The sequence below is a fragment of the Carcharodon carcharias genome, chromosome 18 (assembly GCF_017639515.1).
Source record: "Carcharodon carcharias isolate sCarCar2 chromosome 18, sCarCar2.pri, whole genome shotgun sequence".
NCBI classification, from domain to species: Eukaryota; Metazoa; Chordata; class Chondrichthyes; order Lamniformes; family Lamnidae; genus Carcharodon; species Carcharodon carcharias.
In genome coordinates this window covers 38,416,982-38,433,856 of record NC_054484.1, presented here as the reverse complement: position 1 = coordinate 38,433,856, position 16,875 = coordinate 38,416,982, and the positions used below count along the sequence as shown (strand labels likewise).

General features: G+C 42.7%; 1 protein-coding gene across 2 annotated transcripts in view; it reads right to left on the bottom strand.

Moving 5' to 3' along the window:
- The window catches only part of LOC121290771 (CD166 antigen-like), a 258,149-nt gene that overhangs the window by 36,480 nt on the left and 204,794 nt on the right, over positions 1–16,875 (bottom strand). For both annotated transcript variants that reach the window (XM_041211666.1, XM_041211664.1), the window contains exon 2: positions 3,495–3,595. In XM_041211666.1, coding sequence (XP_041067600.1) covers positions 3,495–3,595 — 101 coding nt within the window. The remainder of the gene's footprint in view (positions 1–3,494; positions 3,596–16,875) is intronic.

Genomic DNA, 16,875 nt, shown 5'->3' with positions numbered 1-16,875 from the left:
TGAGGTGCAGCTGGCAGCAGCTCAAGTTCCTATTCTTTACTTAAAATAAAACAAAAAACTGCGGATGCTGGAAATCCAAAACAAAAATAAAAATAAAAATACCTGGAAAAACTCAGCAGGTCTGGCAGCATCTGCGGAGAGGAACACAGTTAACGTTTCGAGTCCGTATGACTCTTCAACAGAACTAAGTAAAAAAAGAAGAGAGGTGAAATATAAGCTGGTTTAAGGGTGGGGTGGGACAAGTAGAGCTGGATAGAGGGCCAGTGATAGGTGGAGATAGCCAAAAGATATCTTGGACAAAAGGACAAAGAGATGTTGAAGGTGGTGATATTATTTAAGGAATGTGCTAATTAAGGGTAGAAAGCAGGACAAGCAAGATACAGATAGCCCTAAATGTGAAAATGATGGCGGGGTGGAAATTGGAAGCAAAATTAATAAAATATGCTCTCGTCTGGACCTGGAAAAATTTATTAATTTTGCTTCCAATTTCCACCCCTCCATCATTTTCACATGGTCCATCTCTGACACTTCACTTCCCTTCCTTGACCTCTCTGTCTCAATTTCTGGTGATAGACTGTCCACCAATATTCATTACAAGCCTACTGACTCCCATACCTACCTTGACTATGGTTCCTCACACCCCGCTTCCTGTAAGGACTCCATCCCATTCTCTCAGTCCCTTCGCCTCCGTCGCATCTGTTCTGATGATGCCACTTTCAAAAACAGTTCCTCTGACATGTTTTCCTTCTTCCTTAATTGAGGTTTTCTACCCACGGTGGTTGACAGGGACCTCAACCGTGTTCGGCCCATTTCCCGCGCATCTGCCCTCACATCTTCCTCTTCCTCCCAAAAATATGATAGGGTCCCCCATGTCCTCACTTATCACCCCACCAGCCTCCGCATTCAAAGGATCATCCTCCGCCATTTCTGCCAACTCCAGTATGATGCCACCACCAAACACATCTTCCCTTCACCCCCCCGGCGGCATTCCGCAGGGATCGTTCCCTCTGGGACACCCTGGTCCACTCATCCATCAACCCCTACACCTCAACCCCCTCCCACAGCATCTTCCCATGTAACTGCAGAAGGTGCAACACCTGCCCCTTTACTTCCCCTCTCCTCACTAGCCAAGGGCCCAAACACTCCTTTCAAGTGAAGCAGCATTTCACTTGCATTTCCCTCAATTTAGTCTACTGCATTCGTTGCTCCCAACACGGTTTCCTCTACATTGGAGAGACCAAACGCAGACTGGGTGACCGCTTTGCAGAACACCTTCGGTCTATCCACAAGACCTCCCTGTCGCTTGCCATTTCAACACTCCACCCTGCTCTCATGCCCACATGTCTGTCCTTGGCCTGCTGCATTGCTCCAGTGAAGCTCAACGCAAACTGGAGGAACAGCACCTCATCTTGCGACTAAGCACTTTACAGCCTTCCAGACTGAATATTGAGGTCAACAATTTTAGATCATGAACTCTCTCCTCCATCCCCACCCCCATTCCGATCCACCCCCCCTTTTTTTCCCCAATAATTTATATAGATTTTTCTTTTCCCATCTATTTCCATTATTTTAAATGTATTTCCATCCATTGTTTTATCTCTACCTTTTAGCCTATTTCGATTCCTTCACCCCACCCCCACTAGGGCTATCTGTACCTTGCTTGTCTTGCTTTCTACCCTTAATCAGCACATTCCTTAGATAATATCACCACCTTTAACATCTCTTTGTCCTTTTGTCTATGACACCTTTTGGATATCTCCACCTATCACTGGCCCTCTATCCAGCTCTACATGTCCCACCCCCCCTTAAACCAGCTTATATTTCATCTCTCTTCTATTTTTACTTAGTTCTGCTGAAGAGTCATACGGACTCGAAACGTTAACTGTGTTTGTCTCCGCAGATGCTGCTAGACCTGCTGAGTTTTTCCCAGGTATTTTTATTTTTATTCCTATTTTTTACTTGTAAGCCAAGATGGCTAGCATAAGCAGACATGTTTCCTGGAGCAAGGAGCAAAATAATACTTCAAATCAAACCAATCCAATCCTATCTTTATTATGAAAGGGGCGGGGCAGGGCTTAAGATTTCTTTTGAGCATTAGGTGCAGCAGAATCATTAAACTTATTCATAAATAAAGAGGCTAAAAATGCAGTCGTCCAAAGGCAGACCCTGGGCATTGGTCAGGTGCAGGAGACTCTGCAGAGATGGGAATTCTGTTGGGATCTGGATTTCTATGCTTGGAACTTCTTAACCACTAGCCTCCCATAACCCAGTGATCTTGACATTAGGACAAAGACTGTGTACAGATTGCTTCAGCCAAATGGCCATAATATTAAAAATTAAGTGAGAGCCCATGGTGCTAACAGGCCAGGGAGCTGTCTGCCCGAAACACATAACCATGCCATTCCTCCTGTCGCATGGCTGTCTGGTGATAGCTTGCAAAATACTTGGCCCCACCTTCACCCTGAAGTGACAGTTATCAGTGCCTGTTCTGTCACTCTTACACTTAGTGGATTTTCGGGGATACATTTCTAGATGTAGCAAAATTCTGGACAAAGAGCGAAAAAAATCCCTTGCTTTGATGCTCACACAAACACTTTCAAGCAGGCATAACTGAATAACAATTAGAAGCAGGAACTGTTCAACTCGCAAATGCCAACCAAAAATGCTGAAACAGTCCCCGAACAGATAAGAACTCAAGAAAACCCCTGACATTTCAGAAAAAAGTCATTGTATGAGCTTTGAGACTTAAGATGACAATGGCCCTGAAAACGTGCATTTGTTGGCAAGGTTTGACTGCAATGGCAAAGCAGCATGCTTTGGAGGCTCATGATTCTCAAAATCCTGAAAGTGGCTGATTCAAGTCGGAAGTGCAGACGTGCTAATGAGTTTGTTAGGTGGGCAATTCCCAGAATCTGCACAAGCATTAAATTTATTTCCTATTGGAGTAAATTCTATGCATTAACTGATCCACAAGATTCTCAGCAGTTGGCCCAAACAGTAGGAAATGAATTTTTTTATTAAAAAGCATTTACAGCACAAAAATGCTTGCTTGTTTCTCAGATTTGCCTGCATCTTTGGAATTTATTTTTTGTTTTGGAGAACAATTGAACCATACTGCAAGGGATACTCTCCCCTGCTGGGGAAAGTGAACATTAGAAAGAATGAGTTTTCCATCTCCTCCACATGTTGCATATGTTGCCATTCACATCGCACCAACTTGTCCCAAAAAAAGGTGATCAGACTATTCAGAACTTTCAACATTATTATAGGGAGGTCCAATTTCTAAGTATCTGCCTGGAACAAAGCAGGAAATGCCACTGGATGAGCCATTCATGTATGTTCCCAGTATGAACCCTTCAACAATAGCGGGCTGATCAACCTTCTTTATATTTGCATAAAAGCCAGAGGCTTTGACTACCTTAGAAATTCTTCACATCAGTAACTGAATGTATTAGCAGTGTCTAAGAAACTGCAACGGTCCATGAATTACTCACCATTCTCCATGACACCAAGGACAAATCACCATCTCTGTTCGCCTCACAAAACAATGTTACAGTATCTCCAACCATTGCAGTCACCGTGGTCATTGCTTGTGCTGGAGAATAAAGGACAATTATCAATTCAGTTACATAAAAATAAGGACATACCTGTCCACACATATTTCTATCTCTTTTATTCGGCTCAAGGACAGCAATAAGATAACCATCTAGCCTAACATACAAGTATTTATCAGCTCAGGTCCTGGCTCCTATCCCAGTTATTTCCCTTACTACCCCCCCCGCCCAATTTTGACTATGAACATTTCCTACTCCCTCCACCATTGAAGACACTGGCCCTCATGTGCCCACAATGTAGGCCTCCCAAACATCTTTGATGTCCTATACCCTCCCCTCTTTGAACGCCTTCTTCACCCTGACCTAATCAACAACACCTCTCATATCCTGCTTTCTTATTCCTGCTCAGAACTGATGCTCACCTATGAAAGGCCTTAGAATGTTTGTTATGTTAAATGTGTTATATAAGTACAAGTACAAGCTATTGTGGTATAAGAAGCTTAAACATTGTTCAAGATTGAACATTTAAAAATGAGCATATCATCCGTGATCCAGGATGAGGCACTAAAAGATTATTCCAATAATAGATAATATAAATTGTAGCACAATTCAGCACAACACCCCCATTCATACATGAATCACTGTGTGAATTCAACAATGTGCTTTCATTACTTTCTATTCATGGCAGCAGATGGACTCATGCATATGTAATCTGATAGCAAACTGCATCGTTTCAGCACTTCCACTGGTTTATTTTACCTTGATAGACAAGCATTACCCCTCTGCACCCACCCTACATTCCCAACCACCACCAGCAGTACTGCAGCCAATGCATTTACTGAATGCTTTACAAAGTAACATCTTAGGATGCATAACGATCATCATTGCAAAGGATAAAATCCAGCAAAACCATTTTGAATTTTCAAAAAGACAAACTGTTTTCAGGTTATCTTGGGACTTTGATAAGAAGTAATCTGTTGTTGCAATCACCAGAGGAGTGTTCGGTTCATGAAAACCGAATAGAATTTTATTAGTAATAGGAACTATGCATCCAGCACACTGGCTGCTGACTCAACGGGAGTGTCAGTCTCTTAAAGAAAAGAGCCGTATTATTTATGCAACTTTCATTACCCCCCGGGTCAGCTTTAGTGGATTATATATGGATGGGCAGAAAGATCCTGGTTCTCATCTTGATTAAAAAGTAAAACACAAAGCATAAAAACCTAAAAGCTTATGGAAACAATTTCTCCAGGCTTAAAGTTTCAAAATCCAAATCATTAGAAATATAATGTTTTGGAAATTCATTATATATTAACATGTAAAACAGTGAATATATGTCCTAAGAAAGCACAATAATACTGAGGGCCATTGAATTTTTATGTTTTTGTAATACCACTTTTGCAGCACAAGGTGCTGCTATACTTCCATTTGCTGCTCTAATATATGCATTTGTGTTTGTTTAAAAATGCTGCAATAGGCTAATAATAGGTATGCATTTTTCTATCACTTTTGGGTTGGTTTTTGCTTGAGGTTTAACACTGAACTTCATGCTGCTATTGCCATTTAAATGGTGTTACAGGTATTACTTTTTAGGGTGGGGACACAGGTTGTTTATGCCCCGGTGCTCACAGATATCGGGAAAGCGTAGTACTAGAAACAGTCCCTTTACAAACTAAAACCTTATTTCACGTACCCCAAAAAAAACTCCCTCCAGTTAGCAGAACAACAACATTCAGGTGAATGTGGCTGATCTTTCTCAGTTTGTCTGATATCTTGTTTTTTTCCCCTCCTGAAAAGTGAGGTCCAGCTAACCCTTGTAGGGCATTGAGGTAGACTCGACCAGGAGCTCGCCAACCACCTGCAAGACCTGTGGTCTGACACATTTTCTTGATCGTGTGGAGTCTCACTGGGGGTTGCCTGGGTTTTTGCAGCAGCTTAGTGGTTGGAATGGGCAGGAGGCTGGCAGGGAGGAGTGGTGGTGGTGGTGGGGTGCGGGGTTGGGATTGGTGGTGGGATGATGAGGAAGGCTGTGGGTCAGTATCAGGGTAGTTGATTATTCTGATGCCAGTGACCCCACAAGAATCGTTTAAACACTTTTTAAACTATATTCCTTTGTTGAGGTGGTCCCTTTAAAAAGTCCACCGGTAAGGGAATTCAACACCAAACACTAATAGTCAGGGCATGCACAGCACATGCTCCATCTACTGATACTACAAAAGTACATCAAGGTCTTATTGCAGTGACAGAACCTCGATTTGTGTTGTCTAATAAAGCTTCACCTGGCGGTCGCTGGGGGCAAGGGGGAAGGGTGTGAGGGGGCACTTGACTGTCCATTTCAAGGGCCCCTACCAAAATAGGATGTCAATGGCAACCTGCAAGTTCCCCTCCGAACTACACACCATGCTGAACTGGAACTATATAACCATTCCTTGACTATGGCTGGATCAAAATCCTGCAACTCCCTTTCTAACAGCACTGTGGAAGTACCTACAGCACGGGGACCACAGTTCACTACCATCTTCTCACGAGCAATGAGGGATGTGATTGTTATTCTCCTCAGACTAAGATTATGCTGGGGAGGAAAAAAAAAATTGTCTATCGTAAATTTTAAAGAGTGTATTGTCCCTATTATTAATGATTCATATTAAAAATCACTGCCCTCTCAACAATTTTTGCTGTCTGCACAGTGGGGGTGGCAGGTGGTCGGGGTCGAACTTCCTACAGAACAATTTATCTGCTGTAACTGGTGAATCTAGAAACGTTACACAGGTTAGTTACATGACTGTCTGGTTTTCTCTATGTTTATATTCCACTGGGACAGCTCATTGAATTTAGGCCCAATAACACTCAATACAACCAACCAATCTCATCTGTATCCTGCACAATTCTGCAGGTTAAATGCTCCTCTGCAGGATGGGGCACTTGTATTTCATATACCCCAATTTACACGTGTTTTTCCACTGCATGCTGATATCTGCTCCCTGATCAGTCACATGCAAATTATAACATTTAAATACAACAACCTTTTTCACATAATCTGAAAACAAGTCTATTCAGACCATTGAATATGCCAGTGCTAACTCCCAAAGCTAACTCAACCACAGCTATCTACTCTTTTACATATTTTTCAGGATTAATCTTTGTTTGGGGACAAGTAAATAACAATGACTCAGGAGCATGAAGCTTTGCCAGAAACTGGACAAATAATAACCAATACTTGATCCGTTGGTGTCATTTGTGCTATTACTGGACTAGCATTCAACCAAATCTTCTCCCAGATTAATACTGTAATAGGTTGCTGTCTTAACATGTCAAAATTACAATATATAACATGAAAAAGTGTTATGAACTGCAAAATGTTTATTGGGCTTTCTTACAGATTTCTTAAGATTCTTAGGGGGTTAGACAGGGTAGATGCTGAGAGGTTGTTTTCCCTTGTGGGAGAGTCCAGGACCAGAGGGCATAATCGCAGAGTAAGGAGGCAACCATTTAAAGCAGAGATGAGGAGGAATTTCTTTTCTCAGAGGATAATAAATCTGTGGAATTCTTTACCAAAGGTCTGTAGAGACTGGGTCATTAAGTATATTCAAAGTTGAGATAGACAAGATTTTGATCAGTAAGGGAATCAGGGGTTATGGGGGAAAGGCAGGAAAGTGGAGTTGAGGATTATCAGATCAGATATGATCTCACTGAATGGAGGAGACGACTCAAAGGGCCGAATGGCCTACTTCTGCTCCTATATCTTATGGACTGTTTGAGAGTGGGAGATCGGATTACTCCAAGTTTTGGATGTTCAGATGGAACATCCTGATATGCCACAGGAACAGGAGTAGCCCATTCAGTCCCTCGAGTCTGATACACCATTTAGTTAGATCATGGCTGACCTGTTACCTCAACTCCATTTACTGGTTTCTGTTCCATATCCCTTGACATGATCCCTAGCATCTGACCAAAGCCCTGTACAACACAAGCATCCTTTTCTCATTTTTGTATTCATATTCCCTTGTGATATAGGCCAATATTCTATTAGACATTTCAAATTACTTTTTTGCACAGTCTTCAGTGTTTTGTGTACATGGACATCTGAATCCTTTTGTTCCCCCACAGGACCTAATCTTCTATGATTAGGAAAATATTTTGAATGGTCTTTCCTGCCATGAAAGATCCTGATGTGTCCCTACATTGAACTCCCCACCTTTCCCACCATGTGCCCACTTTGTTAATTACCTACCATTCTGGTGACAATTTTATCAGGTAATTTTATGAACTTGACTACAGAGCTTTGCACGCTAGGGGTGTGTCATGGGATTCAGGCCCATTTGGACTTCTCATCCTTTATGGATGTAAAATCCTGCAAAGCCTGCTGACCTCTGTGTACGAGTTTCCACAATAGATCACTGAGATGGAGAAGATCCTGCGAATCCACATTCCCACTACACTCTCCCAATATTCAAAGATATGCCCAAAAAGGTAAATTGCTTTCTAACTTGGCTACAATATTTAACATACTCCCCCCATACTGAGCCTACGCCTATAAATAGCTACATTCTTGCCCTCTCAAATCCCAGGAACTTCTGACGCCCATTCTACTGGCTCTCTTGCCATGATCATTTAACTCAGCTCAGAACAAGAATCGACCTTGGGGCTTTCTTATCTGTGTAGCTCAGCTAAAACTTTGCCTGAATTTACTTGGTTATTGTGAAGTTTAAATACAAGTACCTTACTGTTTAACATCCATGCTGTAGCCTTGCTGAGTAACTATTTTACTCACATCACTTCCTGATCCAACTTTGTTTTCAAACAATGCTGAGGAAAAGAGATTGGTATTTTGTTCCATGTGAAGGATTACATACCAATGTTGAACAGCAGATAAAAATCACCCAGACTTCCTATTGTATTGCATTTTGTTTGGTCCAAGACAGTTATTTTAACGTATTGCAGATTACCACAGCAACAGAATACTGTTCTCAGAGCACATATAAAGAAACACATGTACTATATAACAACCTTTGGACTCTCAGTGAGGTTTCTCCTCTTTTCTGGGACCTTGCAACAGCATGGGTATAAGCCAACTTGTTATGGATCATTACATTGTGGAATAATTGTGAATGAATGCTTAGAAGTTTTGTCTGAAATTCCTCTCAGCTGTTTTAACAGAAGTTCTTCAACCTGTTTAAAATAAATGTAGTAACAAATCTGCTAAAACGTTTGAAAAATGATTCCACTGTGTAAATTTCAATGGTCACAAATTATTTTTCTGCATTTAGCATCTGGGAACGTTTAGTTCCCAAATACAAAGCATAGGAAATAGGGCGGAGGTCCTGCATTGGCATGATGAGAGATCTCCATTCCTTTGTCATTGCCCAGGAATTTCTTGTTTGGTGGTGGTGGTGTGGGGGGGGAGGGAGGGAGAGGAATGCAGGAGAGATGAGGCTTGGTTTTCAATTTCCCATGGGGCTGAGAACGGGAGCAGATGTGCTTTAAAAGTAGTGCTCCTGGAAGACTTGTCAGTGTCTCAACACCCCCAGGTCATGTTGCTATTTTCAAAGTGAGGGTAGTGTGTGTGCTGGAGCCGGGAACCCCCAGCCTCCAATTAACTGCCCACTAAGCACCGTAAGGTGCTTGTCAACGTGCTGGAAAAGGTCAGAGTGTTACTCTCAAATCACAGATCATCAAAGCCAAACAAACGAACAGTCTAGTGCATGTCAGTGCGCACCTGTCAGGTGCAATGCAGAGAGCCATCAAGTAATGTTTTTTTTCTGAGGAAAGTCTTTTGGTAATAGAGTGATTGCATCAGGTTGAGTGCAGTTTCTTTTCAATGGCTTTTTCGCCACATCTCTGGGCTGGGAGGCTGTTGTCCCTCGGACGTCCTGCCTTCTCTATCCTACAAGGCAGCAGCAGCCTCATCATGCCTCTGACGCTTGTGCTCAACAGGCAGCTCCTGCCTCCTGGCAGCGTTCGGTGCCACTAATTGGCCGCCGAGCTTGCCTCTGGTCCAATTAGGGCATGGTGCATATGAAGATAGCGACACAGGCATGGCATAGGGTTGGGACCCCAACACTGTCAGGCATTGGGTTCCTGAGCCCAGATTGAAAATTTTGGCCATGGTCCAGAAGATCAGAGCAGTGATACAGGAATCATCCAAGGTCCACAGGTAAGCTTTTTCTTTTCCACAGAGATATCAGACCAGGATAGCTGCTGGAAACCTATTAGCTGTTGTTACAAAATAGCAACAAGAAAACCCCATACAATTGCAATCATTGCTAGTCCTGCAAACCACTTAGTTCTGAATGGGCCAATCAAACGATCCAGTTGGCCTAACTCACCAACTTAGGGTGTACTGAGGTCTGGAAGAGTCCATTCTGCTTTCGGAATCTGTCCTTTGTCCAGACAAAGGGCTCTAATTAGCAGCCCTTATTAAGGTGTTTTTTTTCTCTCCCCTAATATTTGTCCTTCATTTGCTGAAATCACTAGACTCAAGGGAACCAAGAGTATTAGGTCTATGCAGCTTTTCTCCATATCTGTGACCCTAGATAGTAAATGATGGGAGTCAGTTTGCATGGAGGGTATGACAACAGGCCCAGGTCCTGTATTCGCCTGACTTCCACACAACAATGCATTCTGAGAGGGATTCCCATTATGCATCATTATCCAGCAACACCTAGGGAGAAATGGGATTGTATGGTCATCAAGTTTGAGACTGATGCTCCTCATTGTTGAGTTATCTGCTTGAGGTGAAGTGGATGGGGGTCAAGCGCACTGGCATCAATGGTCAGGATTTTCCGGTCCCGCCAGCAGCGGGCATCGTCACGGGCAGGATGGAAAATCTGGAAAACGGCCAGTAGTCAGTTGACTGCGCTCCAAATTATCCTATCCTGACACAACACTGCCCACTGCTGGCGGGACTGGAAAATACAAGCCAATGTCTCCAGAAAAGGAAAAAATAAAATGGTGGCATAACACTGGGTCTGTGCCAAGATGTTTAAAAAGAGAGACTGTGGCTGTTCTATAGGTATCAGCTACCCACATGGCCTCGTGAATCATGGAGGGCTAGGAACTTTGTTGAATCAATTCACTCTGGATCAAATTCAGTAGCAAACAGGAAAGTAATACCATGTTATACAACCTGCAGTACACAACAGTTGGAATAATCCATCAAAATAACAATAGTTTTCTGTGGTATATCATGTTTCCCAACCGACAGAGGGCAATTAACTATTATTTCAATTACTACCATTCACTAAATGCAGCCTGAGCCTCAGTTATTTTTGCACAACAAAATTCAAATTATTCTGTAAATTAACCAACATGAATAAGGTGCCAATACAAAGGGGCAGTTTTAAACCCCAAAACGAGTGGGATGTTAATTGGGTGTTAAAAATCTCAAGATGGAACCCAACCTGTTTCGAACACGCCCACTTTCGCCTCTAACGGAGACAGGCTGGGTAAGGGGAGTTGGCAACAAATGTGCTCCCAGGAGGCAGGTGCCTTATTTAAATATTTTAATGAGAATGTGCGCCTCACTTTTTCTCAGTTTTAGATTTAACCCTAGCCACCCAGGTTTCCCAGGCCTCAGTATACCCAGCAGCTGAAGGGAGGTGAGAACTGCTGGGTCCAGCAGGGAAGAGCCTTTCCAGCACTGCTCAGCTGATCACTTCACCCCACTCCCACAATCTTCCACTGACCTGGCCTTTCCAATCTCACCTCCATCCCCCTCCCATCCCACCTGATCCCTGGCTACGGCCTCAGGTTTCCTTTCACCCCTTCCATCTTCTCTATGCCCCCCCAACTCTTTGCCATTTCTGATTTCCCCCTCCTCTGGCCTCCACAAACACCCCACCCAGCCTTTCTGATTCCTCCCTCCTCTTTGCTCCCTGACATTGAAGGCCCACGTCCCAAAAGCCAGCCAGCCTTAATATGGCTGCTGCAAACATGAAATGGATTCAAAAATGTCACTCAGAGATCTTGCTGTTAAATTTGGCAAGGCCCAAATGCAAAACAGTCCACCCCTTCCACCCAGTCCAAATCCCTCAAATATCTGTGCCAAGGAGTGCAAAAAAAAAGCAGCAATTTAAATTAACTGATTTTGAAAAAAAAGCAGACTTCCAGATTCAGCACTGGTCTCTCATGGCAGCTGCCTGCTCCTGTGATTGCGTTTTTAACATTTGTAGTTTGTTCCTTGTCCCCTCCTCCCAACACGAGTCTTCTCTTTATGGCTGTGCACCTCAAATCTATGGGTACCCTCCCTATGGATGCCTCTCTAATAGGTGATTGCCACCAGTCATTCCACAATGGCTATATACCTCACAGTGACAACTTGGGAGAGAAGGATGGCAGGTTTTCTTTGTTCATTTAGAATAACTCATCATGGGAGAATTTGGAATGGGTCCTTCCAACTGTCAAACCTAAACTTGAATTCAGCTCTGATTGATGACACAAAGGTCTCCTTTCTCTACTTGCTAGCAATCCAATTACTAGCAGTCACTATCCAGAATCAGCAGTACTCAGCAATCTGACTTAGAGGTCACAATAATGGCTAATGTAAACCTGTACATTGGTGCGGTTAGGGTAAACCTATTCTGAGGCTGTGATTAAGGGGCATTGTTGAAGCACAACGGGAACAGCTTTACCACGCACCTAACCTATTCTGTAACTGACCTGACAGTGCTTCACCCTGATACTGAGTGACAAATTGAGAGTTTGCTATTCCTCAATCTTTAAAAGCCTCAGCAGGATGAGCAAAAAAAAAAATCAATCTATTTTATCTTGCAAAAAAAAATCACATTTTATTTAAGATTTATTATTTTGTAATTTATTAATATGTATTAATTTTCTAATGCAATCTATGCAGCCAACTCAATTATAAATATCTGATTTACCAAAGGAAACCTTTTAAAGGTCCCTGAAGTGCGTTGAAAGAATTATTATAGGAAAATGCTGTTTAAACAATATCACATGCTCTGCTCCTACACAATAGCTTTGATTAACTGAAACCAAGTAATGGAAACAGCTGCCACCCTGACCTGCCTTGTGTTTTTTTTACAAAAACTGCAATACAAGGCAGTCACCAGCCTCTTACAATACAGGGAAAAACATAGGATTGAAGGCAGCCGAAACAAACCAAATTCATCACAAAAGACAGTTACTACAGCAACCGTCAGCTTCCTGTCACATTCAGTATTTCTTGTCAATTTTCACTGCTAATTTCCCCCTTCCCTTCCCTGCCATAGGCCCTTTGATGGTGTACAGCTCCACAAGTGCCTTGGCACTTCAGCTCGAATATGGTAGCCTCAGTGAATGACAACAAGCTTTTGGACGATGGAGGATGTGACAGATGAGTCCAATCCTGTCTTTACTCAACACTCATATGTATACTTCCAACAGGCATTGCTAGAAGGCGACCAGCAGAGGCAGCCTTATCTGATGTTCACCTCCTTAGTCCAGGACTGCTGAGGTAATTTGTAGCATCCCTGTCAGTATCCTAGTTAAGTCCAGCTATCTCAACATAGAGTGAGGAGTGAGCCTAAGGAGCATTAAAATGCTTTGTGACAAGAAGAAATTTTTGGACCGGGGAGGTGGTGGAGCTCCCTCTATGGGGACAACCATGCTCATGGCATTTCTGCTCCACCTCCCTAACTGATATAACAGTAAAAAAAAAGTTTGTTTTCATTAAATAACAGCTGCTTAGGGACTTTATGGAGAAAGAAAAAAGTTTACAATCTTCCTGGTCTATATGTCAGGGAGGGTCCCAGAGGACTGGAAAATCGCTAATGTAACCCCCCTGTTTAAGAAGGGAGTGAGGCAAAAGATAGGAAATTACAGGCCGATTAGCCTGACCTCGGTCGTTGGTAAGATTTTAGAGTCCATTATTAAGGATGAGATTTCAGAATACTTGGAAGTGCATGGTAAAATAGGGCAAAGTCAGCATGGTTTCATCAAGGGGAGGTCATGCCTGACAAATCTGTTAGAATTCTTTGAGGTGGTAACGAGTAGGTTAGACAAAGGAGAGCCAATGGATGTTATCTACTTGGACTTCCAGAAGGCCTTTGACAAGGAGCCGCACAGGAGGCTGCTCAGTAAGATAAGAGCCCATGGTTTCAGAGGCAAGGTACTAACACGGATAGAAGATTGGCTGTCTGGCAGGAGGCAGAGAGTGGGGATAAAGGGGTCTTTCTCAGGATGGCGGCCGGTGACTAGTGGAGCTCCGCAGGCGTCGGTGTTAGGACCACAACTTTTCATTTTATACAATAATGATCTAGATGAAGGAACTGAGGGCATCCTGGCTAAGTTTGCAGATGATACAATGATAGGTGGAGGGACAGGTAGTATTGAGGAGGCGGGGAGGCTGCAGAAGGATTTGGACAGGTTAGGAGAATGGGCAAAGAAGTGGCAGATGGAATACAACGTGGAGAAGTGTGAGGTCATGCACTTTGGTAGGAAGAATAGAGCATAGACTATTTTCTAAATGGGGAGAGAATTCAGAAATCTGGAGTGAAAAGGAACTTGGGAGTCCTAGTTCAGGATTCTCTTAAGGTTAACTTGCAGGTTGAGTCGGTAGTTAGGAAGGCAAATGTAATGTTGGCATTTATTTTGAGAGGACTAGAATATAAAAGCAGGGATGTGCTGCTGAGGCTTTATAAGGCTCTGGTTAGATCACATTTAGAATATTGTGAGCAATTTTGGGTCCTGTATCTTAGGAAGGATGTGCTGACCCAGAGGAGGTTCACAAGAATGATCCCAGGAATGAAAGGCTTAACATATGAGGAACATTTGAGGACTCTGGGTCTATACTCGATGGAGTTTAGAAGGATGAGGGGGGATCTGATTGAAACTTACAGGCCTGGATAGAGTGAACGTGGGGAAGATGTTTCCATTAGTAAGAGAGACTAGGACCCAAGGGCACACCCTCAGAGTAAAGGGAAGACCTTTTAGAACAGAGATGAGGAGAAACTTCTTTAGCGAGAGAGTGGTGAATCTATGGAATTCTTTGCCACAGAAGGCTGTGGAGGCCAGGTCATTGAGTGTATTTAAGACCGAGATAGATAGGTTCTTGATTGGTAAGGGGATCAAAGGTTACAGGGAGATGGCGGGAAAATGGTTTGGGAAACTTATCAGCCATGATTGAATGGCGGAGCAGACTCGATGGGCCGAATGGCCTAATTTCTGCTCCTATGTCTTATGGACTCAGCTGCTCACTACATAGCTCACTGCCCGTCTGGAATTAGCCTAAGGCTATTTTGCTGAAAGATTTAGCTCTTAAACCATCCTAGGGTTTTTTATTTATACATTTTATATCTTGCAGCATATTTTATGTCAACACTAATTTGCATTTTCATGAAAAAATTATTTTTGGTGGGGAGAATTTTGCTTTCTTTCTCCTAACTCTTGCCTCAAAAATTCATATAATCTGATGTAAAAGCCAGTTTATACCCTCTTTGGTGACTATAAAATGTGGCATCAGAGAGGTAATTCTCTTAACACAACCCTGGAAGAAACAGAGGAGTGAGCTGGACATTCTGGTGCAGGACGCCTGCTTTTGGTGTGCTGCTGGGGATTCCCCTACTAACCCACAGAAAATTGTTGCTGGTAACCTATCTGCCCCTTCGCAAGAAAAATATTGGTTAAAAAAAGTCTCAATCTTCAGGGATATTGCCCATTGCTTGGACTGTTAGGTGAGCTCCACACACACATTGGTGGTAGCCTAGTATACATCCTCTCGCTCTGTGTACATCCTCAGCCAGGGTCATAGAAATTCCCAATCTCAGCGCCCATCCTCAGACACCTTCCTCCAAGGTTTGTAATTTGGGGGGGGAGGAGGCAGTCCTTGCTCAAATTCCTGCTCTTCTACCACACATCCGCCAGGTTTACAAGAGGAATGCACCAAAATAGATTTTTAGTCCCCCTAAATTCATGAGATTTAAAGTAGCTTGGAATTAAATTAAAAATAAGAGATTAGTAGGGCAGAGAACAAAACAACAGAGTTCTTACAAAACAAATATTACTAGGAGCTTAGAGCAAATAAGGCATCAAAGTGAAGAATGCTTGCACTCATACTGAGGTTACTGATGGATAAAAGCAAAATACTGCAGGTGCTGCATGAAGCTTGTGTGAAATGCCCTAATTGCAGTATTTAATGCCTAAGTGATATAAGATTAAATAAGATTTACCAAGTACTGCCTACATGATTAGGGATCAGGATTAAGTGCTGACCTTCTCAACAACACCCCAATCCAATGAATATACGGAAAAAAAATCCACTTCCTAACATAACCTACCTGACAATGAATGACAAAAGACAAGTATGTCTTACAGGCTTTGGATAAGCACAAGGCCATTTGCCAATCTGTTCATATGTTGCAAGGACGTCTTCTGCCCATAGATGCAGCATTTCTCGTGCCAGTCAATTACTCATCCCTCAACTTTTTTGCTGAAACCTCCAGTCAGGTCTCCTGCACTGCTGCCCCATGTAGAGAATGAGCAATTCTACAACAATCTTTCAGACTACCACAAAATGGGGTTGAAATCATGTTATAAGGCAAGTGCTGCCACGAGGATACAACTATAGTAAGCAATTCACATACAGAAACAAAAATTCTGCTGCTTTAACAGACACTTGGGTGTGCTACAGTACAGCCTACAAAAATCTTTAAAAGATAATACGACATAATTTTATCAGAATTACAGTCATCACAGAGCAAGTGAAAGATGCAAGGTCAAGCTGTTCTCAAGGAGAACGAAGGCCATGAAATCAAGGTTGATTAGTGATTTGCTCCCTGGGAGCTGCAGTCAGGGAGGAAGATCCAGCAATGCTAAGTTGCCCAAGCAGAGGTACCACTGAATAGCAGTTCCCATTGAGCTGACCTTTTATGCACCATAGCCAGCATTATTCTCCACTTTACTTCACCTACCACGAATCACCATCCGTTCACCTCCTACTGCAGTAAAAAAAACACATACAGCAAAATAGGAACATAATGCAAGTATTGTATTATTGCTGAAAAGAAAGCTTTGTTGCCGAAGCTTTTCACCTTGCATTCATCAGGACAAATACAAGAATGTCAGACTTCAAACCATCAAACAATTTATCCTACAGGAGAAAAGGGTGCTAGTTGGTTGGCAAGTTGGCTCCGATTGGCCGAAGAGTTTCCATGGAAAAAGCAATGGAAAACAACAGGCTCCTCATGTTTCCTTCGGTTGTTTGTAAAAAGCAAAGTACAGACTGTATCCAACTGTGTTGTAAAACCAAAAGAAAATGTCTGTTTGACGTTATTCTGCGATTGGGCAGCACTTGTTGAACAATCCTGAGTGCACTAATAGCTAC